The sequence below is a fragment of the Carassius auratus genome, unplaced genomic scaffold (genome assembly GCF_003368295.1).
Source record: "Carassius auratus strain Wakin unplaced genomic scaffold, ASM336829v1 scaf_tig00011994, whole genome shotgun sequence".
Lineage (NCBI taxonomy): Eukaryota > Metazoa > Chordata > Actinopteri > Cypriniformes > Cyprinidae > Carassius > Carassius auratus.
This window is the reverse complement of record NW_020524254.1, coordinates 49347-75288: the sequence shown is the minus strand read 5'-3', so window position 1 is coordinate 75288 and position 25942 is coordinate 49347. Positions and strand designations below refer to the sequence as shown.

General features: G+C 37.6%; 1 protein-coding gene across 1 annotated transcript; it reads right to left on the bottom strand.

Moving 5' to 3' along the window:
- Positions 1-8532: 8532 nt before the first annotated feature.
- Positions 8533-25299, bottom strand: LOC113073330 (CDK5 and ABL1 enzyme substrate 2-like). Its single transcript, XM_026246240.1, has 9 exons — positions 24760-25299; positions 17818-17910; positions 16085-16162; positions 13890-13998; positions 13531-13684; positions 12063-12157; positions 9788-9894; positions 9275-9479; positions 8533-8837 (listed from the first exon to the last, which is right to left on the bottom strand). The coding sequence occupies exons 1-9, from the start codon at positions 25260-25262 to the stop codon at positions 8697-8699; spliced, it is 1485 nt and encodes a 494-aa protein (XP_026102025.1). The 5' UTR covers positions 25263-25299; the 3' UTR covers positions 8533-8696.
- Between the last annotated feature and the right edge of the window lie 643 nt (positions 25300-25942).

The window sequence follows — 25942 nt, the reverse complement described above, 5'->3', positions numbered from 1 at the left end:
AAGTGCCTATGGTGAAGTGCCTAAGGAGAAGTGAGCTCACTAGGGAACACCCAGGAAAACAGAGACTGACAGCGTGACATCTTTTTACAGTGAGTCGGGGTGACCACGATGGCTGAATGGTTGCACACACCTCAGTAATGACATTGGAAAGGAAGACTTGGAAGATGAGTTCGCTGGAGTTACTTTGAGAGGAGAGGAGATTGTCGCTGTAGGAGAGGTAAGTCGAAAGGTAAGTTAGAGGCTTCAATGCTGGTGTTCCCCTGTGTACCCACAAGATCGGACGAAGGTGCTGGCTGAGGTGTGTGCTTTTATGTGATGGTGAATTGTTGACTTGTGAACAGGTGCTGGTGATCATTACTCAGATGAGGGAGTGCGCTGTGATTGGCTGGGTGATGAGCCTGACCGATTAGTGACAAAGATGTGAAACAAGGATGGAGTACTAAAAGTAAAACACTTTATTTTCTGCTGAAACTTGTATCCCATGTATTTTAATGGATTTGTAATTACACATTTGTAATGGTGAAGCTGAAATTGAGTACATTTCAAATATATTGACTTTAAATAAAACATCAAATAACACATCAAAATAAGTCTACTTAGCACAACAAAAGATTAATAAATCAATTATTTCAAATGGTATTAACTGGAAATTATTACAGAGTGCACTTTTAAAAGTGTATTTAAGTATGGGTAGTGAATCAGCTCAAAGGGAAAATATGAATAATCAATCAACTGTATCATAACATGTAGCAACAATCTGCACAATTAGGGACTCAACAAACAATGAACAACCTCAAGTGTGATACAAGTAAGACTTTATTAACTACATAAACACTTAAACTAGTCTACCACACACACACGCACGCACACACACACACACACACACACACACACACACACACACACACACAAATATGTCTTGCCTGTTGGTCTTTGATTGGATGTTGATGAAGAAACTATTAAAGATTCTTTTAACACTAATACCTTCCATAGGTATCAACATATAATATAAACAAACCTTTAGACCATTAAAAATGCAGCCGAAAGATACGAAACATGGCATACCTGTGACCTCGGTTAACAACAGTATGCAATTCAAATTTTTTAAAATGTTAATTTAAAATAGTTTTTATCAATACATAAACAAAACACTATAAGAGGAAAAATAATGAAATGGGGAAAATTGGGTGCATGTTCCTACATTTCTCAAGTGGTTATATCTAGAGGGAGATAAAATTAGGATGGACTGTGTAGTACAAGGGTACATTTGTCTGTTTCAAGGTGAATTTAGAATTAAAAGAACAACATCTCCAGAACTGCTCTGACAGTCAGTTCATGAGCATTTGACCATTTGATTTAAGTAAAACTAGCGTCACATCACATACACAGAACTGAAAAGGTACGTCAACCCATCGAAATAAAAGTCTGGTGTCCTGACATTTTATCCTACCCATCAGATTTACTGTGCATGCGCACATCAGTATAATTAAGCAAAAACACATTTTATCTTATTACTCGATGGATTTTTTTTTTTTTTTTTTTTTAAGAATACTCGATTACTAATATTTTTTAAACCAGAGTCGTTGATGAAGGGAGGGTTCAGCGCGAATTTAGATTGAGCGTTCCGGAGTTGGACATAAAAGCGAGCCTGATGAGGTTGAATTGGAGAAATCGACATAAGATTTATTTATTTTTTTTTGTTTTTTTGAGGCTTCTGCGGGAGAGAGAACTGCGGCAGTTGGGAAGGATGGAAAGGGCTCCTGCGGGAGCAGAAACTGCGGCGGCAGTGGTGAAATATAGGTAGAGGCTCCTGCGGGAGCAGACGCAGCTATGGCAGTGGTGAAATATAGGTAGAGGCTCCTGCGGGAGCAGAAACTGCTGCGGCAGTGGTGAAATATAGGTAGAGGCTCCTGCGGGAGCAGAAACTGCGGCGGCAGTGGTGAAATATAGGTAGAGGCTCCTGCGGGAGCAGACGCTGCTGCGGCAGTGGTGAAATATAGGTAGAGGCTCCTGCGGGAGCAGAAACTGCGGCGGCAGTGGTGAAATATAGGTAGAGGCTCCTGCGGGAGCAGACGCTGCTGCGGCAGTGGTGAAATATAGGTAGAGGCTCCTGCGGGAGCAGAAACTGCGGCGGCAGTGGTGAAATATAGGTAGAGGCTCCTGCGGGAGCAGACGCTGCTGCGGCAGTGGTGAAATATAGGTAGAGGCTCCTGCGGGAGCAGAAACTGCTGCGGCAGTGGTGAAATATAGGTAGAGGCTCCTGCGGGAGCAGACGCTGCTGCGGCAGTGTTGAAATATAGGTAGAGGCTCTTGCGGGAGCAGACGCTGCTGCGGCAGTGGTGAAATATAGGTAGAGGCTCCTGCGGGAGCGGAAACTGCTGCGGCAGTGAGGAGATACAGAGAAAGCTCCTGCGGAAGGATGGCTGAAGTGAGGATTGACCGTTACAGATAGATAGGGCATGTTAGGACGGTTAGCTATGGTAGATAAGGAGTTTTAGTGAAAGGGGATGGGCTGGCGTTAGAGGGTTCGAGATATATAAATAAATAAATAAATAAATAAATAATCGGTCTGACCACTAATAGGTCTTGGTACCCTCTGCCTTCTGGCAAATCTGGAGCTGGAGGCCACTGAATAGAAAAATGGTTTGTAGCATGAGGGAGCGGAAGAGTTGAGGGCGCGTTAACGAATGGAGGCGGCCTCAAGTTTGCTTCAGCTGCTGTAGCTGTGGGTGGTGGGAAAGGGCTGGGGTGTGTGATGTCTTGAAGAACCTGTGTAGCCTGCACTGCTAGCAGAAGTAACAGGATGGAAATACTGGGATGTGCAGGCCCGTGTTGCAAGTAAAAGTAGCTTCATGCTTGCTTAGGCTGCTGTAGTTGTTGGCTGATTTGACAATTGCTCAAACCTTGTCTGAATTAATACAATCCTGTTGGAAAAACATATTTTCCTCTCGTTTTGGCCTTCAGGCCCTTTTTAAACAGCCTCCAGAGCAGATTAACTCGGGATGCTGTTTTCCTGTTGTAGTATGGACTGTGGAAATAGAGGCTTTGAAACGATGTAGCATTTTATTTTTTTTTTGTGTGAAAAATTCTGAATTATCATGCCAGTAAATGGTGAAATATGTCCCTAAATAATTGATCCTACCGGAATAATTGCATTAAACTTATGTGTGTATCATCTCAGTGAGGTTTAAATATGCACATTAAAGAAAATGTAATGTCTTTAGACATTTCGGTGTGGATGACAACTCTGGAAAAAGCCTTTGCTTCGTGATTAAAAAGTGGCATCGTCATCGGACAGAGTTAAGTCATAACGTCGTTTGACAAATTTTGGCGTCTTCATAATCGCATTAACGCTGAAATAGAAGTACTTGTGCTGTCCAATCAATAAAGATTGTGTTTGTTCCAGTGTTAATTTTGACAGGTATTTTTGATTCAGCATTAGTCTAAACTCCACCAAACTACCGTTATAAGCATGAGCCTCGTCAGACTGGTCGTGGCAGAGGTGTTGCAACAATTTATAGTGATATTCTCAATGTTACCCAGAAAACAGGATACAGGTTTAACTCATTCGAAATACTTCAGCTTAATGTTAGACTGTCAGACATGCTAAAGAAATCTAATGTATCTCTTGCTCTGGCTACTAGGGTTGTGACGAGACACTTATCCCACAAGATGAGACGAGACGCGAGACTGGGTTCATGAGAGCGAGACGAGATTTTTGTTTTTTTTAAAGAAATCCTCAATGATAAAATAAATATTTCATTTTTCTCTACTCCTTTTTCGTAGTACATACATTTTCACATCAATTTATTAAAAGTAATTAAAAAAAAACATGTTTAGGGCCCTATGAAATGTTTAATTTTTTCCCCAGCATATTATTTTTTATTATTATTGTTAACAAATTCTGTATTTTAGCATTTCTAACTATTTGAATGCATAACACAACTGAATTTATTCATTTTGTTTTTTTCTTAAATGTAGCCTTACTGATATAGATGTCATACCTCAAAGTGTAGTTACTGACCACTGCTGCATATTACTGATATTAACTATATTTCCAAAATGAGCATTATGAATGTAAGAGCCTTACATTACATTTATAACAATCATTGTTAATGTTTGAATTGTATTTCAGGGCAGTTTGTGAAGACAGATAATCAAGAGAAGTCAGTTCCAGATCCACCTCCACACCAGACCTCTCTCTCACGAGGATTGCGGTCTACTAGCATATTGTGTTCTCTTCAGACTTCGGGGGATGCAGATATTACTCAGGGACACGAAAACTTGAATATTGAAAGAATAGTAAGAATTACTTAAGATTTTAGAATTTAATGTTAATTGCTTAAACATATATTTATATATATATATATATATATATATATATATATATATATATATATATATATATATATATATATATATATATATATATATATATATATATTTAGATATATTTTTGTGGCAGTGTGAACTGGCCATAATGCTGTATGATAGGTGTGAGATTCATTAAACTTGATTTGCTATAATACATCTGTTCATAAGCCATTGCATATTATATTCAATTATTTGTAGTGGTTTGGTTAAGGGTGTGATTAGCTGACGTATTATTGTGGGAGCTTGTGATTAGTTGATGAATGTGTGCATTGTTAATGATAATATTTAAATGCAATGTCCTGAGTGCTTACTAAGACTTGCATGTTTGTGCATAATGTTTTGACCCTGCATGCTTACAGAAGGGTATAGATATTTAAATATATTGAAATGTATTTATTATTAATATATCTCAATCTATGTGCTTCTGTATGGGCTGAATGCTTTCATTGATATTTCGCTGTATATCCTGTTTTTATTAATAATCTGGGTGTATTAATGTTGATATTTGCTTGTTAATAAATTAACTGAATTCATTTCGATTATGTTTTCATCATTCACAGCTGCTGAAACAGCCTTTAAATTAGTTTGGGCATATGAGGACATAAATTAGGTTCAAGTACTCCATGTCCGCCCATAGAATAATTATAAAAAAAATGACCAACTCATTACCAGCACACGACCACCGATCCGCGACGTTGCCACGACGTCGCAGTTACTTACTGGCAACGTCACAAAGTTACGTTGTGGCGACGTATACGCACCTTTCACTTTTCCGGTTGCCACGACGTAGTTACGTCGCCACGACGAAACTTTGGTCACCAGATTACGTTGCAGTTACGTAACAGTTACGTAATGTTGTTAGCAGGGTATTCTATATATAATGGCGAGAAGAGCAGCTAACGCGACGACGCTTGTTGGTGTTCGGCGGATAGATATCTTAGTCGGAAGGAAGATTGGGCCTGTGGTAAGATGACGGACAGAGCGAACCGAATGCTGACAGAGCGAACCGAATGCCGACAAACGGTCTATGCCGAAAAAACTGTCGTGGGACAGGAGGTAGGAAGACTGGATATATATATATATATATATATATATATATATATATATATATATATATATATATATATATATATATACTTGTGTGCTATTAAGGATGATTAGCTAAACGAGATGCACCTGTGCCAAATTCAATGAACCACATAAAAAGAATCCCCACTATGGAACTATTGTTTACAGGAAATAACTGTCATGGTATCAGTATCAACAAACATTGTCTATTGTTTTGCATATGCAAACATAAAATGTTTATTTAGACAAATGAATAAAAACATACTGACTGAACAAAAAAACTGAATAAAACATAGTACAGTGATGCTCTGAAAAAATTTTATGATACATACAGCTTATTCTAGAGTAGAACAGAAATTTCATCACTAAATCCAGCCAGTGATCCACTTTCAAATAAAATATCAATAACATCCTTATTATAGATTTAAGACCATTATATATAATAGACCCAACGTCTTTCATAGAAGTGCCAATATTGCAAAATATCAACATGTTATTCAAACAGAGGTGCCTGAGCACTTAAAATCACAGTCTCTGGCTGTCGAGCTGTTTTGTGTTTATTTTGTAATTAAAGTCTTTATTTGAATGTCTGCCGGTTCCCGCCTCCTTCTTCCATGTGATTATGAAGTTTATATTGTTCCAGTTATACATACCTGTGAAATTACCTATTATTATTATTTCTTTTTTCTTCCTATAGAAGTGAATAAAGCTTGTTCAAATACACCAAACTGATTGTGTGTATGTGTGTGTGTATGATAAATACAACAGTACAGTTTTGTTTGTGTAGCAGCTCATTCAGATGACCCCAGTGTCACATTATGGTTATATATTAATATTAATTTGTCCGTTCAGACATTCGTATTCCCTTGTGTCCAGAGTAAAGGAGGTAACAATATCAACACAAAAGGAATCCCCATTATGCAATGAATTTTTCCAGGAATAATGTCTATCGCGGTCCAATATCTGACCTAGACTAGATGTACCTATTGTTTTGCATATGCAAACTTAAAATGCTTACATAAACTCATAGTACTCTATTACTCTAATATAACTTGTTTCAGATTGAGAGTCTATTCTGGAGTAGAACAGAAATGTCGACTCTTTAAATCCATTTAAATGTTTAAATAATTATAAGTTATGAATTTGTTCAGGTTACCACTCTCTCCGCCTTTTTTTTTAACCACACCCTTTGTATTTGTAAATGTGGAAATAAAAGTACTTGTAGTTGTTCTTGTGTTATAAGGATGATTATTCAGTACTAACAACTTACATAAATTAATAGTTTACTTTTATACATTTTTCCTTTGGAGTGCAGTATCGGAGGCTAAAGAAAAATCCCAGTGTAAATAAACTATCTAAACAGAACTGCTTTACTTTCATTTTCTCTCTTCATCAAATTATTCATTACCAAAAAATAAAATAAAAAATCTAGGCACTTTAATTCAATGTGTGTAAAATTGATTTTAAAACCTGCTATTTCAGTACTTTCATTGGCTCTCGATCACAAAAAAGTACACAGACATAAAACAAAAGCTTGGGAAAATGTCCAATATATGTGTGATTTACAAAGATCTCCTCAGTGCGTGAGTGGGATACTTGTAATGAAGCAAAATCCACTTCCAGACAGCTTTCCTGTTGACTTGTGATTGCAAACCGCTTCCTTGAGAGGGCAGCTCTAGCATACTCAACGCAATATTTGATTAAACACACTACATTACTGGAAAATAATGTCTTATTTCATTAATACCATCATAGATGAATGAGAAAGATATCTGTGGACAACATTACCAGTACATCATGTAAGTAAACAGAAGGATATATTGATTGAGAATACAGTATGTAAAAAACATCAGTCTATAAAGGACAAAGCAACTGCCACAGCTTTAACAGAAATCAGGCAGACACAAATTAATTCAATTGGGAATGGGATGTTCTGTGAGTAAATGGGGAAAAAAAAAGCATTTAAAATATTGTATAGACTGTCGGTTCTGGAAAACTTTTCAGATAAATCATGATACAGTATGCCACATGGTAATCTGAGGTTAAACAAAATGCTTTTTGTCTACAATTAATGAATAAGCAGAGAAATTAGCATATATATGTGCTCACCAAGGCTGTATTTAATTGATTAAATATACAACAAAAACAGTAATATTGTGAATAATTTTTTAGAATTTTCTATTCACTTGTTTCTTCTATTATAAAATATTTTAAAATGGAATCAATGTTATTTTGTGTTCTTCCTTTCCTCAGGATTCTATTCTGAAAGTAATAAATAAATAAATAAATAAAAAATACATGATTTGTTGGAAATAGAAATCTTTTATAAGTTTATAATTGTCTTTATCACTTTTGATCAATTTAATGCAACCTTGTTGAATAAAAGTATACATTTCTTTCAAAAGGAAAAAAAACATTTAAATAGATTACATAATACCATGATGACTTCTTAAAAATAATAATTCACCTAAAAATAAAAACATCTGTCATCTTGTACTCATTTATATCGTGACCTTTTTAAAAAGATTATTAAAAAAGGATGATGTTTTTAAATCTATAAAAGTCAAATAAAAAGTGAGAACATCAAGGCAGCACTGAAAATGTGCTTTTCTTGAAATCAGCTCTAATATAGAGCTCTCTTCACAGTAAAATCAAGCCTCAAAGACAAAGAACATACTAGGTTTAAATACTAAGGTAGATTTAGTCACTCAATAACACTTTCTGCATATGCTACTAAAGTATGTGCATATACTGTATATTAAGTATTCTGTACTAATAGCTATATTATTATTGCATAAGGTTAACATGTAAAAAGTATATATATATATATATATATATATATATATATATATATATATTAAAGTGCTTTAGTGTTACAGTGAATGGTAGGTTGTTCTATACAAAAGGACAGGTCTAAATTAAATAAAAGTTATTTTTGGAAAATAGATAAGGAATGTTAAAGACATGCATGCACACTTGTACATTAAATCCTTCTGTTTTCAATAAAAGAAGATCCGTGTTGTTTTTCTCAGCAGTATTTCCATGGTGGTCACAAAAACGGAAATTGCCGCTGGCCAGATTGCTATAAAAAGCATAATTTTGATCGTCAGTTCTTCCATAGAGCTTCCTGATGATGTGTATTCGCTCTGATACCTCAAACTGCAATGGAGGGAGCTCAGAGTCCCACATGATCGGCTGCTTTACACATCTCATCTGCATATTCGAGTCGGCCCTGAGCCTCCGCTCTACACACGTCAGGTCTGCTTCACCAGCCTGCGGTAGTGGGGCATGACTTTACTCTCCGGAAGGTAGAGTGCCATTTCCAGAGCCACCAAGATAGTGAACTCAAAAACAATCAGCTCCCGACGGCTAATACGAAAACTCTCCTCCAATTTCTGGAGACAAAGAAAAACAAATAGATATACATTAGGTATAAAAAGATATACAAACACTGACAACTTTGACAGGGTGAGTGCATTTTGGCCTGAAAAAACATGAAGCAGCACCAGAGTTTTAAACAATGATAATAAGAAGGTTTCTTGAGCATCAAATCAGCATATCAGAATGATTTCTGAAGATCATGTAACACTGAAGACTGGAGTAACGATGCTGAAAATCAACTTTGCATCACAGGAATAAATTACATTTTGAAATAGATTTATAAAATACAAAAGTTATGATAAAATGGAAAAATAATTCACAATATTAATGTTTTTACTCATTAAATAAATTCAGCCTTGGTGAGCAGAAGAGACTAATCTTCCCGACTCCAAACTTTTGAACTGTCGTGTATGTGTGTTGTCTGGAAAGTGTGTGTCGGAGCATCACTCACATCAATCAGTTGCTTGACCTCTTGTTTCTTCAGGTCGCTGCTGATCTTGGCGGCGAGTAGGAGGCATGCGGCCGCCACTAGCTTCCTGTTCTGCTTGTTGAGACGCCCCTGTAGGACCAGCTTCTCAAAGTACACAAATGCCATGGCTATGGTGACCGGCTGCAGGGAAGACTCCTCTCCCACTGAACGGATTTCTCTCTTCAAACTGATGAAAAGACGGAAAAACAGAGATGTCGGGAGACATAAAGAGATCATATGACAACGACGACAAACGAACAATCATATTCATGCACAAATGTAACTTAAGTACTTTCAAATGTATTCATTCAGTTATTTGCATTTTTTCAGTGAGTTTTCAAAAAAAAAAAAGTAGAAAAAAGTTTGGTTTCATCTAGTTATTGCATACATTATAACAATATGACCATATTCTTATTAACATAGGAATATTCATTTGCATGCAAACAGTTATAGAAAAAAAAACAAAAAAAAAAAACATTTAAAATATAAGTGTACCTTCTGATTTTGCTCAGTGTGAGTTTGATATGGGGGAATTTTTCTTTAAAGGTTTCATTCATGTCCTTCTTCAGATCTGACGGTTTGACGTACTCTATTACCGTTGTCTGTAAGAGAACCACAGCGAGAGAAAGAGAGTGACCGTACAAACACAGAATTTACATTAGTAAGATAATCAGTTTTTCTTTTTTATTACAGTCCAACACATGTGTATAAGCAGTATAATCCAGTGTCAGTAACGACATCAGCTGAAAAGTTTTGTACAAATAGTGAAATAATTGGAAGTGTGTGCTCGTGTGGCACTGCCATGCAAACTCCATCAGGACCATCAGGTTCTCCATCTGCGGAGATCATTACATTGCTCGGAGGTCTACACCAAGTGAACCATCAAGTCCTGCTGGACTTGCGGGCGGACCAGGAACATCGGTTCCAAGTTATGATGCAAGCCCAGCAGGAGGACCGCGAGCTGTTCCAGAGCTTCCTGGAGCAGGAGGTTCGGACGAGGACGGCTTCCCCCAGTCCCATCCCTGTTGCTCACATGTCTCTTAATAAGATGGGGCTGTCAGATGTTCCGGAGGCATTCTTGGACTTGTTCGAGAGGATGGCCCAGGCATGTGAGTGACCATTAACTAGCTGGCCGTTGCAGTTGATTCAGCTGCTGTCGGGGGAAGCCCAGAAGGCTGCCCAACAACTGCCCGTCCTGAACCTCCTGGTATACGCAGACTTAAAACAAGCAATTCTCCAAAGGGTTGGCCTCAGTCCCGAGCAACATCGTCAATGCTTCCAGTCATTAGAATTGGCGGAAACTGACCGACCCTTTGTCTTGGTGCAGCAGCTCTGGGACTTGACGCTGAGACCATCATCAACAAGGTGGTACTGGAGCAGTTCGTCTCCCGACTGCCGGAAAGAACCACCCAGTGGGTCCAGTGCCACCGGCCGGCATCGCTGGATCTGGCCATCCAACTGGCAGAAGACCAGGTGGTGGCATGCTCCGGGGTTGGCGAACCCCTTCCATCCATCTCTCTCTCTCTCTCTCTCTCTCTCTCTCTCTCTCTCTCTCTCTCTCTCTCTATCTCTCAAGCCGGGTTAATCCAAATACCTGTGAGTATTAAGGGGGGTACCTATCAGGCTTGGGTGGATTCAGGTTGTAACCATCAAAGCCTGATACAATCTGGGGCATTGGATATGGACCGCATGGTTAAGGTGAGGTGTGTGCACGGGGATTAAGTGGAATACCCCGTAAATGCCATAACCATTAAATTTAGGGGTCAAAATCATTGTGTGGTAGTGGTCGTTAGTCCGTGTCTTCAGCATCCACTAATCTTGGGGACCAATTGGCCAGCTTTTGAGCAGTTATTGGGATGTTTAACAACATGCTTCTGAGGAAAAGAGGCGGCAGGAAGGGGGGCGAGCGCTCAGGTTGGAGAAACTGTGCCGGGACCCAGTGGGGCGGTTTCAGAGGAACCAAGGCATGCAATAAAACAGTTTAACGCACAGGTAGTTCCAAGTCAGTTTAATCACTATTCAATATAAATGCACTGCTTTCATTGACACACAAAAACACACACACAAACACACACACACGTTTGTTTTTGTGAAAAGTGGGGACATCACATAGGCGTAATGGTTTTTATACTGTACAAACTATATTCTATGGCCCTACACCAACCCTACACCTAACCCTAACCCTCACAGGAAACTTTGTGCATTTTTACTTTCTCAAAAAAAACTCGTTCTGTATGATTTATAAGCGTTTTGAAAAATTGAGATATGGGTTATGTCCTCATAATTCACCCTCTTCTTGTAATACCTGTGTCATACCCATGTCATTATACAGAGTTGTGTCCTGATATGTCACAAAAACAAGAGCACACACACTGACACACATAGACATAGACTGAAGTCGCCCTGCAACTTTTGTAAATATAATAGCTTCTATATGAAGTTGCTACTTTATATTTCTCAGAGATAAGAAGAGTTTAGTTTTTAAAGTAACTCATTGTTTGTAAAGAGAGAAGCACAGACACAAATCACACATGCAACTTTTACCCCCCCTCCAAAATTCAATCAAAAAAATGTGATCTTACTGCACTACTTTATCTCTGTGTTTGATTTGAACAGGCAGAATGCTAGCTCTAACATGCCATAACTGACAAAAATAACAATATTGCTTTGCAAACATCATTAACAGCTTTAACTTGTCAGTGCTGACAAATGACCATGGTATAAGTGTAATATTGCACAGTATCCTATACATATGCAATGCATGTCTCACCATGTATGAGGCAAAGATAAGCACTCTTTTGTGTTTTCCACATGGCCACCGTGGGTCACTGAGCACATTAGGGTCATAGTCAGGGTCTTCAAGGTCTGAAAAACAAACAAAAAAGGACACAGCTGTCAAAGGAGCCAATCAAACTACAGATAACACAACTGAATGTAGCATGTAAAAGCATGTTTTTGAGATGATGGTGAAAGCATCTTTCTGCACTGACTAGGCATAGCTGTATTAACTAGGCATAGGGGTAGTTCACCTAAAAATAGATGTCTGTCACCTGCTAGGGTGAGTAAATGATGATGAATTTTTATTTTTGGCTTAACGGTTCCTTTAAGATGACATGAAAAAACAGCAATTAGTACTCATTATGTACAACCAGTGCTACACTCAATTGACACAAGTGTTGCTAATGTAGGCTTACTAAATAAGCTACAAGAATAGAGAGAGCTGAGATGATGACTCACACACACACTCAAGTATTAGACTACAGGAATAGCATTAGTAATTATGACACACACACATCTGTGCCTGAAATACTGTGATAATAACCGTGCCAATCAAGTTGACTGAATTGTCCCTACCCACTCTGTGAATAATACAGCATTAAAGCCTTTATTAAGCTCCCATCAGTTACTACACACTTTTGTGTATGAGTGTGTGTTTGTTTTCTGAGGGTGTATGTGTATGTGTTGCATGCTTCTGTGATTTAATTTCACCATTTAGACACGAATGAAAGAGAATTATAGCGTGTCCACAGTCCAGAATTAGCATTAAAATGCTTTTAGGCGTTACAACACACATACACTTCTAAAGTTTAACAAAGTCAAAAAAGGTCACAAGAAAAGGAATCTGTTATAGAAGAGTTACAGATGTTGTCAGTTACAGAAAAGTGTGTTTGTGTCACTGGTTTGCTACGTGCATGTGTGTGCACATATAAATAAAACATACACAATTTATATATTTATATATAAAACACACATATTTTTAGTTTTTTTTTTTATGTGTGAACAAAACTTGGCTAAACCTTAATTATAGCGCACATACCATCCCATAATCACAATAAACTTTGTTACTTTTGAATTAAAACCTACATGTAAATTTAAATTCAATTGCCAAAACTTAATTTTTCACTAAATGAAAACTTATTGGTTTTGGCATTTCGGCCCAAAAATACTTTTTCAGTTCTTCAAAGAAGTCTTCTCTGCTCACCAAGGCTGCAATTATTTGATCAGAAATAGAGTAAAAACAGCATTATTGCAAATTATTATTGCAATTTAAAATGACTATTTCCTATTGAAGAATATTTTCAAATGCAATTTCTTCCTGTGATGCAAAGCTGAATTTTCAGCATCATTACTCTAGTCTTCAGTGTCACATGATTCTTCATAAAGCATTGTAATATGCTGATTTGCATATCCTCACAAGTCTAAGTGTACTAGTTTGTGTGTGTGTGTTTTTGAAATACCTAGGTCCATGCCGACAGTGCTGTTGAGGCGAGAGGGAGGATAACTGCAAGGGAAGCTGTTTCTGGAATAGGGCATGGGTAGAGCGAGATCCACTGCAGGCTTTTGGCAGTCCAAAGCATTAGTAGGGTACAGGAACTGAGCGTACGACACCGTCTGCACAACAAATAAGATCAAAACATGCGCCCCGTCAGCCTGAGACATCGTAACAGCACTTTTAACCTTCTAGATGCATCAAATGAAGAGATATAAAGCGGTCATTCCTGAGCAGGTTTGAGTGGTATGCTGAGCACAATGTGACCGTGTGACATTCCCTGACTGACTGATTGACAGGTGCAGGGATAGAATGACAAGCTCTTACCCTGCCGTACAAGCCCAGCTCCACTCCCTCCAGCCCGGGAAGCATCTCTAGGGTGGTGGATATTCCTCCAGATGAGTGCCTCCGCCGCTGAGCATCCAGATCAGGATCACTGACAGAAAGAAAGATTCACAGATGCTTGTTTTCATATATTAAATACAAAATTGACAACAAAGATGCTAAAACTTATTTGTCAGGCGATTCCCTACCTAAAACAGTAACAGATTTTAACTTCATATATCAATAATTTAAAGGGATTATCGACTCAGAATTTTACTCATGGCGTTCCAAAACCATAACACTTTGGTTAATAGACATAAATCAAGATATTTTGAAAGACACCTGAGGTTTCGGTTCCTCTATTGAAAGACCAGGTACTAAGAAGATCCAAAAAGGTCATACAAATTAATCCAAATGATTAATTTGAGTTTCGAAGATTAACCAAAGTCTTATGGGTTTGGAATAGTGCACAATGTCTAACAGCTCAGAGATCATTTAGGTGTTTGATATCATTTATTAAAATAATTTATTTAGTTGATATGTAAATTTAAAATTTCCTTCTATAGAACGCATTTCCCCTTAATACCACCTTTTTGTCTAGTATTATTTTAACCCAGTTACCCCTAGGTGTATAACTGCTGCTAACTATATAAGAAATATACAAATATGATAAGGAAAAACTTAAAGTTACTGTAAGTAAATGTTTAAAATTGTGAAAAAATTACTATTAGATATTTTCATTCATATTGTGATATACATCTGAGTAAAATGGATTATATAAACAAAAAAGAAATGTAATAAATAAATAAATATATATGTATATTTAAAAAACTTTTATTTTGGATGTGATTAATGCTATATATTGCATCCAAAATAAAATTTCCTAAATATACAGTATGTATGTGTGTATTTATAAAGTACACACATTAACTATGTAAACAAACTTTTACTTTGCAATTCAATTTGACAGCTCTAACACACACACACACACACACGTTTGTTTTTGTGAAAAGTGGGGACATCCCATAGGCGTAATGGTTTTTATACTGTAAAAAAAATTATATTCTATGGCCCTACACAAACTCTAAAGCTAAACCTCACAGGAAACTTTGTGCATTTTTACTTTCTCAAAAAAACTCATTCTGTATGATTTATAAGCGTTTTGAAAAATGGGGGCATGGGTTATGTCCTCATAAGTCACCCTCTCCTTGTAATACCTGTGTCATACCCATGTCATTTTACAGAGTTGTGTCCTGTTATGTCACAAAAACAAGAGCACACACACACACACATACACACACACACATACGTATATAAAGTATATCAAACAGGCACAAATGAATCTGGGTAAATCTGTATTTGAAAAACAGTAAACCTTAATTTCACACCAACTTTAAAGTTGCTGTAGGGAACTTTTGTAAAAAAAAAAAAAAAATTTTTTTTTTTTACATATTTATTAAACCTGTCATTATGTCCTGACAGTAGAATATGAGACAGATAATTTGTGAAAAAAATCAAGCTCCTCTGGTTCCTCCCAGTGGTCCTATTGCCATTTACAGAAACTCCATCGCTCCCGGTAAAAAATAACCAATCAGAGCTGCAGTCCGTAACTTTGTTTGTGTTCAAAATGTAGAAAAATGTATATAATAAGCGAGTACACCATGAATCCATTTTCCAAACCGTGTTTTTGGCTTGTCCTGAATCACTAGGGTGCACCTATAATAAGTGTTTATATTCGGAGTATTTTAGATTGCTTCGGAGGTACCGCGGCGGAGTAACCCAGTGCCTTTGTGATTCTTCATAGACATAAACAGAGAGAAGTAGTTCCGGCTACGATGCTCTTCCGCAAGTCGCAAGCAGTTCTGTTTATTAACCGCTAGAGCATCAAAAGTTACCTACCGCAGCTTTAACTATACAATGTTATATTCATTATTTATTAGACTTCAAGTCATTGCCATTACTGTACCATAACACAAACAGTTCTTGATTAATTTTGAGTTAGTCAAGAACTGTTACAACATTAGATTAGCCCTGATTAGCCAGATTGAACACTTATTAGAGTCTTTCTGGCTGATTTAAGACAGCTAATTTGTGAGATGCCTTAAATGTCACACTCAACTGAGCATCAAACTATACTGTATCACCAAATCTGACCTTTGATTTAAATAAGCAGATTATCGTGTTTGTTTCAGCAGTACCTGATGTGAAAGCTCTCTCCATACGGCAGCACAGAGAAGGCGGCACACAAAGACCTTTTGGCGCAGATAAGCACGATCCTGCAGTGGTGAACACAAACTAGTTAACATTACACACACACCCACACACACGCTCAACACTTCATAACCTAAATGACACACTAATCTCTCAATACATTCAGAGAACAAACACAACACCTGTGACACCAGAGGGACCAAATAGAGCAGGCTTCAAAATACACTCCTGCCTCATCAGCACACACACAGAGCTAAAACAGCCTCAGTGTACACTTCTCTCTCATGTCTTCACACAAACACACAGGAAGTGGGGTGGTGTCTGTGTCGGCTATGGTCGTGTGACTGCATTTTAACCATAGAAATGTGAAAGGCTGGTAAAATGGCAGTTAACATGAAACTGAAGGTCTGCCGCAGCAGCCTAGAGGATTTTTCTGACGCTCTTTTTCATCAAAGGTCACATGACAGAGGAGAAATTAGTAAGTATGATTGAGGGCAATTAATGGAATCATTTTCTAGAGATTTCAGGGATGGATTTCCATTCATATCTCAGGTAATCAATATTGGAATTAACAGATTCCAACAAGTGTCATTTTAAATTCACAAATGAAATGTCTCCATTAAGAAAACCAAAATACAAGCAAACAGTGGATTCAGCTTTTCAGATTATTACATTTTAATAAACTTTTATTGAATAATGCTTTATTGAACCCAAAAATAGGATATGGGTCTGTTTAGACCCAGTTATCGGACTACAAAATAACATTATAAACTGGATATTATGGTGAATTCTGCAACAGTGGCCCTTTGTTTTACTATGGGGAAATAGTGTACAGCCTGAGCTGAACATCAGGCTTATTGGTTTTATTGTCCCACCCACAATCCTGTCTGTGACCCTGTGAATGTGAGTAGGTATGTGTGTATGTGTGTGTGAAAACACACAAGCAGAAAATATGGACTGCTGTCTATTTGGGGCAGTTTATAAGGGAACTTTAGTAAACATAGTCGTCGTTCCTCAGATGGAATGAGGCCAGATCTCACGGAGAACAACCAATTCATATTTTGTAACTTAAGGATTCATATACTAATTTGGAGTTCTTTTGTAGTTGGCATTCTTCAGTAACACTTGTGCAAAGTTTATAAAACAATTGGCATCAAAATATGTTACTAAAACAGTTAAGATCAGATGGAAATCCATTAAGAGTGCAGAAAAACAGTAATACTGTGAAATATGACAGTACATCATAACTCTTTTACTGCATGAAATAAACAAATAAATACATACAATTTCAAAGATAGGGCCCCTTTAACAAACTAGTTTGATAATAGGAAATGTCTCTTCAGTACAGTATTTTGTGTACAAACCGTCAGAGATATAATATCCTCACATGAATCATACAAAAGCACTGCATAAAGTGATTGTAATGCATCAGTGCCAAACTGAGAAGAGAGTGATTACTAGAGTCAGATTGCTTGTTTTGAAGCACAGAGAAAGGAAAACATGACTAGCATGTGAAAAAAAAAACAGACCGAAAGACACAAACACATGTAAACACACACACACACACACACACACACACACACACACACACACACACACACACACACACACACACACACACACACACACACACACACACACACACACACACACACACACAGGGCTGTTATCACTGGTATTAAGAACCCCAAAACCCACACAGAGAAGTGAATAAACACACCTGCTGCTCCTGGTGTCGTACTGCCTCATGTTCTTAATAAAGTGGACTTTCTTCACAGAGCGTGGACGAGGAGAGCCAGATGGGTTCCGACTCCTGAGGACAGAAACAGATGGACAGAACGTGGGTAAAACATGAAATACATTTGAACATGTTTCAGAAAATCATATTTGGTTTCCCCTCATCAGAACTATGCAAGCCTTTAACCCAAACTCAAAGACTTTAATGGAAAGAACCAAAACAAAACACAAAACTCAGCACACACAGGCTTTATGTGGCTTGAAACTGTTCTATATAAAGTCATCTGTTATTATACTCGTTTGTTCTCATTCAGCCAAGCACTGCTCCAGAATTTAAATGCTGTTTAAATGTGGCTGAAGTGTGTGATGTAATTGACCGGCTGTTTCTCTTCCTCAAGGGAATGTCTCATTATGGCTGATGAAACTGGCCATGACCTGCTCCGCATGGCACCTTCATTACGCCTCATTGCTCACTATTTTCACATTTTGCTAACAGGAGACAGAACAAGTTATTACATTTTGATAAAAGACAGACAGTTTCCTGTGGAACAATCTGCATTGATGAATCATTCACAATAAAACATTGTTGAATCATTCACTGTGGGAAAAAAAAGTAAAAAAGATGATGTGATCAGAAAGTACCATGCCGAGGCGAACGCCTCTAACAATATGATCAATATTAATTTCATATAGACTTCAAAACTATATCAAATTTATTTTTGGATTAAAAAGTACCATACCACACCATACCATTCATTAAGCACAGACAGTATAAGTGCAAACTGTTAGGAGCATGGTGTACAAACTGCTATGTTATTTTTTTCTTTTTTAAATAGTCATTACATATTTTATTTAAAAAACAACTCAATTGAATCACATAGGCATGAACAAAAGTGGCAAGAGCTCTCCAATTCTTCAGAAAATCTGGATTATGGAGCATTTATCTACAAGATCAAGTTTTAAATACCAAACACCAAGGGCCTGAGCAGACTGCCGGTCAAATCTCACTTGATTTCTGCTGCATTTCATCTTGTCCCGGTTAATAATGTGCAAACCAGCAGTTTAGAATTGAATAGTAGACACCAGACCAGCTAGTCGGTCTTAAGGAAGCCCAAACATGATGTCGTGGCTCAGACACTGCAGAAAAGTCAGTCTGTTGGGTTACACATCTTACCATAGATACAGTTACATAATTTTCAGTCAATGTCTCATCTGCATGTGTTCTTAACTGCTCTATCCCTACATGAGCACCACAGATTTCTGCCACATGCTTTGGGCACAAAACCAGGCCACGTTTACCTTCTGTTTGATTTGAAAACTATTACACAACCCTAGCGTGCCAAACAAACACAAACAGCTCCCCCTATTCACACCCTCCATCTGCTCCGCCATTTGCGTGGTGATACACCCTCCCTCCAAATTTGAAGTACTGTTATCATAACCCACACCTGTGTACAGGCGAGTGAGAAGAGAGCAAAGACAAGCTGAAGACTGTGACAGAAAACAAAAGACTTAAAACCCCTTTCTTTATCTCCAGAAATAAAAACGTGTTGAATTCTGAAGCAGCTGCCAGCTTTGCGTAAACCTCATTCTCTCTTGACCCATCTGTCACTCACTTGATCCTGGCATTTCATTTATTATGTCTTTTCTGATCTCTCTCTCTCTCTTTCTCTCTCTCTCTCTATTTCCTAGTAATTCTCTAATCCATTTGTATCCAACTCAAATGCAGAAAATGGGATGGAGAGCAAACTAAGACATGAGCTTGTCGAGGCGGGACACTGGAGGTCATACCAAATCACAGACACAGTCAGAGTGGGCAGACTGCCCAGAGAAAGATGGATCATCCATTAGAGTATTCATGGAATCAACTCATTTTATTAGCGATTAGTCGGGTCTCTATTTGAATCACAATGTGTATCAGTGATGACTCATTAAAATATATGTTTTTACATTTACATTACAATTACAATACATCTTTAGAGATGCATTGGTATTAAAAGTCTGGCCAATAGCAATAAGCAGACAATTATTTTCATGTTATAGCACCAATATATCTTACATCCCTACATATATTCTATTAAGTCACTATGAATCTCCAATTTGTAAGGTTACTCACTATTAACTAACTATTAACTAAAAATTTTGCTTCAATAAACTCCTAATTTGCTATTTGTTATTAAAGGTATGGCATACACATAAGGGATGTAGAATATGGCATTTATGCGCTTTATGAGTAATAATGAACAGTCGATATGGGCAGTAATATGCATGCTAATAAGTAACTTGTTAATAGTGAGACTAATGTACTACCGTTTTTGGTACCGATTCATTGTAAGCTTAATTTATCTGAGCTTATGGATATGAACACTGCCATAATTATAAACAAATAATGCTTTTTATTTTGCACTCAAAGAATTTAGCTCAGATCAGTGAGGCATATGAGCAATCAGTTCCAAAAGGAAATTCAAAACCTGTGCCAATGGAAAGAAAACAAGCTGATAAAAAGATTGAATCCAAGACTTGGAACTTTTTACAAGCGATTTTTAAAAAGGCAGGTCATTTAATTCAAATATTTGTAAAGTGATTTCCCGCCAAGCACCCACCCCAAAACTAATTCTTCAAAATCTGAAGATTTTTTTTTTTTTTTTTGTGTGTGTGTGTGTGTGTGTGTTCAGCCAAATATTTCATTCTGCTATCACGTAATTTTGTGAAATAATTAATAAACCACTTCAATGGCAAAATTTTATGTCCAGCAGATCCCTGCCCCTCATTCCAGGGGATCAATAGCTGTTCCTGGACAACTGCATGCAGTCAGGCCACAGTCACGTCACAAAGCTTTGAATAAATACCCTGGCGTAATCCTGCCTGGACTGGACATGCAAAGAATTAAAGTGCTGAGAGAACATATGGTCTTATTCCATGCTTCCAATGTTCCAATAGCACACAGGGATGAAAGGCTAAAGGCTAGAATACCAGCGCTGGTGCAAAAAGTGCCAAGGCGCAGGCTCAAGAGGAAGTGCCTCAGAACTGAGTGGGTGAAATGTCAGCCCTCAGTCTGTGGGCTGGTGTGCTGGGGGTGCTACATGGGTTACAACCCATGCAGTCTATGGTGTTTGGTAGCATTATCTAAAATACCAATATATTACATCAATGTATACTTTCCAGTCAAAAGTTTTGAGTACATATTGTACTAAAGAACCCCTAAATATGATATGAATCCTTTATTTACAAAATGTGAAGGTCAGTTATCTGACTAAGATTACATAAGACAAAAATCTTTAGAAGAGTTTTTTGGCACAGTATGCTCAACATAATGAATGATCGGATGGGATTCATGTTGTCCTCTTCACTTCACTTCATTTATTCACCCTTAGGCCATCCAATTTGTAGGTGACATTTTTACAGGTAATAACGTTTGGTTTCTTGCGCACCGATCGTTTTGCTTTATGAGACCTCAATACGATGTCAGGAGCCACGGGTATTCATTTTGCGTACCTAGATATGCTTTTTTTATTCTCAAATACAGGCAGACACTGACTTGCGGTTCATGAATCATCAAGGACCAAAGTTTCAGCTAAAAGAAAAGTGACCTACATCTTGGATGGCTTGAGGGTTAGTCAAATTCTCATTTTTGGGTGAACTATCCCTTAAATAGTTGTTTTCCATGAGATCTGACATATTCCAGCTAAAACCTTAAACATTCTACTAACCCCAAACTTTTGAACAGTAGTGTAATTATTTTTTTATTTGTCTTTGTTAAAAGGACAGTTTTGTGAACTATTATCTTTAAAAATAATCACAAATAACACAACGGTATATCATTCACCCTCCTTCATATAGAGAATAACATTTGTTTTCAGCAGCAAGGAGAGTGTCAGGTGTGCTTTCCTGTTGACATGAGAGATGGTTTCTGTATAAAATCTTACACTGTCAGCAGATCTCGCCACTAGTGTGTGGCCAAATCAGAGACACAGCTTTTCATCCTACTCTTACCATGTGCAGAACTAACTGACGGTGACACTCTTAATGTGAAGCAAGTTGTCATCAATAACAATTGACTATATGCACGGTTACCCTCTGGTTTTAGATAAAGTCTCTGTCATTTCTGGTCAAAATATTAAATGCATTATTATTTAATTGTTACACCATTAATAATTAACTTTTAAATAAAATATTCAATTTGTAGTTAACTAGTTAAGTATTTAAATAATTTCCCTTCTAGCTGTTGGTGTCTGGGCTTAATGACATGAGACTCTGTGACTTCCCGCACTTGCTATACTTTACACTTCAGTACAGTAAAAGTCATAAAATTTGTCATAATAAATTTAAAAGCAAGACTTGAAAAAAAAGAAAACGATTATTGAGTTGTTTACGAGAGCATCTCAAGATAGCCTAAAGTTACGATAGTGTCAAATATTGTTAAATAACATGAAACTGTATGTTAATGCCGCTATCATTCTTTACAGATTTGTAATTATTTAGTTTCTCAGTTTCTGACAAGAACGAGACAGGAGAGGGAGAGTCTCAAGAGTCTCTACCACAACATCAAATGACTCTTGACTGGAAGTTTACAAGCTGGCTTATCTTTATGTGGAAGTTCTAAAGAAAGCTCTGTGCAAATGGTCAATTCATCTAAATTAGCTTTCAGCCCTTGTCTAAGTAAGCAGTAAGTAATTGTTCACCCAAAGATGAAAATTCTGTCATCACTTGTTCACTCTCATGTTGATCCAAATTTCATTCATTTTCTTTCCTTTTTATTTTCCTTAAATATACTTTTTCTTTTGAGAATGAGTAGAATGAGTGAATGATAGCAGAATAAAAATATTTGGGTGAACTAACCTTTTTCAAACATGATTTCTTCATTAGGAAAAGCATGTCTAGTGGAGCTTGATGTGAGAACATTTTAAATGAAGATTCCCCATTTCTAAAGTTACCACAGGGAGTCATGTTCCAACGATTCAAAGACAAAAAAACAACAATAACAACAACAACAAAAAAACACCAAAAATGAAAACATCCCTCATGCAAAATTCTTTCAACTACTGATTACAAGCCAGCTCTGTTTTGAGCAACAGTTTAAAGCCTCAAAGCATTCAGACAATGCATGAGACCGAGAATTTGGCAAGCGTGGTCAAGCTCCTACTTGTTGGACTATTCAAACTACTTTTATGTCTTTATTTTAATTGCCACATCTCTCAGTGATAATGATAAGATCAGTAAGTTCTCTACACTTCACAAAGACAACTAACTCTGAGATGTTGTTTTAAAGCAAAGAAAGGTCAATTTAAATGCATGTTGGATGCATTTACTGGATCTATTTTAAAAAGGATGTATCATCTGAATTAAGCAAGTTCATGTAGCCCTGATTTATTCTCTAATGCAGAGACGGTTCATTCCCTCAGGCCTGCAGAGACCCTTTGAAGGGCTGACAATATGACAGAATGTCTTAAGCTTTAATCTCTGCAGGTACTGTGTGCACAAAGCAGCATGCAGCTCTGAAAGAGCACCACCGGCCATATATACAGCACAGACTGACCTCACAGAGCCAACCCATGAAGAAAAGCAATGTCTGCTACGACTGTCAGTCTGGTTTGAATCTACATGTCACACTCTAAACCACACCCTTTTTAAAGTAAGGGCGAAGAGGGCTTGGGGGGAGGTGCGGTCAAAAGAATAAATAGGGTCTGTCGAGATTAAGAAGTGAAACATAAATGCCATTCTCTCAATGTGTGTTGACGAGCCTTTTCACTTCCTCATGTGAAGAGATAAACCAACCAAAGCTGAAAACTTCTTGCACAAATGGCCATTTTTAGGCAACATTTATTTGGCTGTGAAGTAATCTGGATTTCAGAAAGGGGTTTTCACAGTCCGTGGTCAATGAGAGAAGTAGCAAGAATGAAAACAAGTCTTTTTCACATATTTTGCATCTCTGGTACAACATTTAAAAGTCAAGCAGATAAAATCTGTGGTGGTGGCTTGTCATTTCATCTTCTTTTTCTATCAGTAGAGCAGTGAAACTTAAATATTCATGAAAAAAATACTATATATATATATATATATATATATATATATATATATATATATATATATATATATATATATTTAAACTTTAAATATAATGGTAATAAAGTGACATTTGGAAAGGATTTTGGAAGCAAGCCAGAAAAAGGTGTGTTTCAAACCAGTTAACTAGAAATCCCGTAACCCCAGATGGTTCATCCACTGTAAATAGTGGTGTATATTTATATGAAACAAAATCTGCTGTGTCAAATGACTCAAAATCACATGAAGAAACAGATGCATACACATTGCGTTTAGTGTATAATGTACATTGTCCTCTGTGATCAGTTGTTTTAAATTTCTATAATAAAATAATGGAGTGAGTGTTGCAGTTGGCAACATTACGTCACATTTTAAATACATATTCCCGACCACTCGTATCATTAGTCTGAATGACTCTTTGGTGCCTCTCCCACTAAATACGCAGGTTGGGTCAAATCAGTTACAAAACATGCTCATTCAGACTTGTTAGAGTAATGACTAACACTTTACATTTCGTGTCCATGTTAATACTGTAATATTTAACTACAAAAATAAAATAAATAAATAAAATGTGGAATTATATTAAGCTCCAGAAAAATATATATACACACGTTAATTCCAAATTGTTCACCAAAATTACTCAGTATTTACATAATAAGTAAAATAATACTAATGTAAAGTGTGATGATCACCTCAGAACCTTGCAATCATGACGCCCAAATAGTCAAGGTGCTCCAGGCAGCTCACTACTACATTTTGACACACGGCCAAATAGACTGTCTTTCACAGAAGTTCGTGTAAACTATCAGAATACATTACCAGTCCTATCTTGAGCGCACTGCCTCTAAAGTGACCCCCCTTTAGAAACCTGTGCAGAACCCACCGCGGTCGAGACTCCAGCGAAGAGCCGCAGCTCTGCACTGACAGCAGGGTCGGAGACTTCCGCGCTCCGAGCGGAGTGGGCTGCAGACTGCACGGGGACAGGAGATTGCTCTGCGAGGAGAACAAGCCCCTCTCCCTCTCCAGGAACATCTCGGTACTCCCGGCGTCACTGAACCTAGAATCCGACGGCAGAACCAGGATGGGCGGGACGTTGAGCAGTCCGAGTCTGGGGACAGAGAGGCTGGGGAAGGTCCCATAGCTACTCGCCCCAGCGGACAGTCCGCTCACAGTCGCGCCGATGTCAGAGCACTGAAACTCGGCATCACTTGGACCCGCTGCGCTCACATTGTTCCGCACAGGACGTCCGTCCAAAGATATATTAGTGAGAAAGAAAAGCGCAGCTTGTCTCCTCCGCGAATCTATACTTTTCCGCAGATGCTCTCTGTGCAGTTTGCCAGTGCACGGGTTCAGAGTGCTCTGCGTACTGCACGCAGCAGCAGCCATTCTCAAGTAAACAGCCCCGCTGCTGCTCAGCTCTGTTTCTACCCCGGCGCTACTCGCCCAGACACGCCCACTCTCATCTGATTGGCTTAGAGTACAGGATTTTAGTAAATAGACAGAGCGTGCGCGGATTTCATTGGCTGAGCGTTTGAAATAACTTCACAGGCGCGCTCTGACAGAAGAGAAAGAAAATGAACGACTACAGTGTTGCAGTTTCTGCTGCTTTGTTATTATATATTCATATTTCAGAGAGTAAAAAGCAAAGGTCTATATTTACGCTTTAGATGCCTCATTGTTCAGTAGCAAAATAAAAGTGTCTTTCTACCCACATTTTTGGTACATAAGTTAACATTTTACAGTGTTTCATTATAATAAACAGTAGGCCTACTGTAAAGTCAAACTTTATTATAAACAGTAATGTGAACTTAGTCAGGCCTTTTTTGAATTAGTGTTAGAGTTAAAGTATAAAGAATTCAATAATAATGCATCCTCTCTATCCCCCACAGACTTGGCACAAACGTTCGCCGTTTGACTACTAATATTATTTGGGTGTGAGAAGAATTTTGAACTTAATCTAAATTCTGTCGGGCCCTGTTCTGCTTATTCCCATTATATATATATATATATATATATATATATATATATATATATATATATATATATATATATATATATATACCTAT

Excerpts from the sequence above, each read along its gene's own strand:
- LOC113073330 (XM_026246240.1), bottom strand. The coding sequence starts at position 25,262 with ATGGCTGCTGCTGCGTGCAGTACGCAGAGCACTCTGAACCCGTGCACT. Across the intron at positions 13,999-16,084 it reads GGAGAGAGCTTTCACATCAG|TGATCCTGATCTGGATGCTC; the intron begins GTACTGCTGAAA and ends TCTTTCTGTCAG. Across the intron at positions 9,895-12,062 it reads TTATCTTTGCCTCATACATG|ACAACGGTAATAGAGTACGT; the intron begins GTGAGACATGCA and ends GTTCTCTTACAG.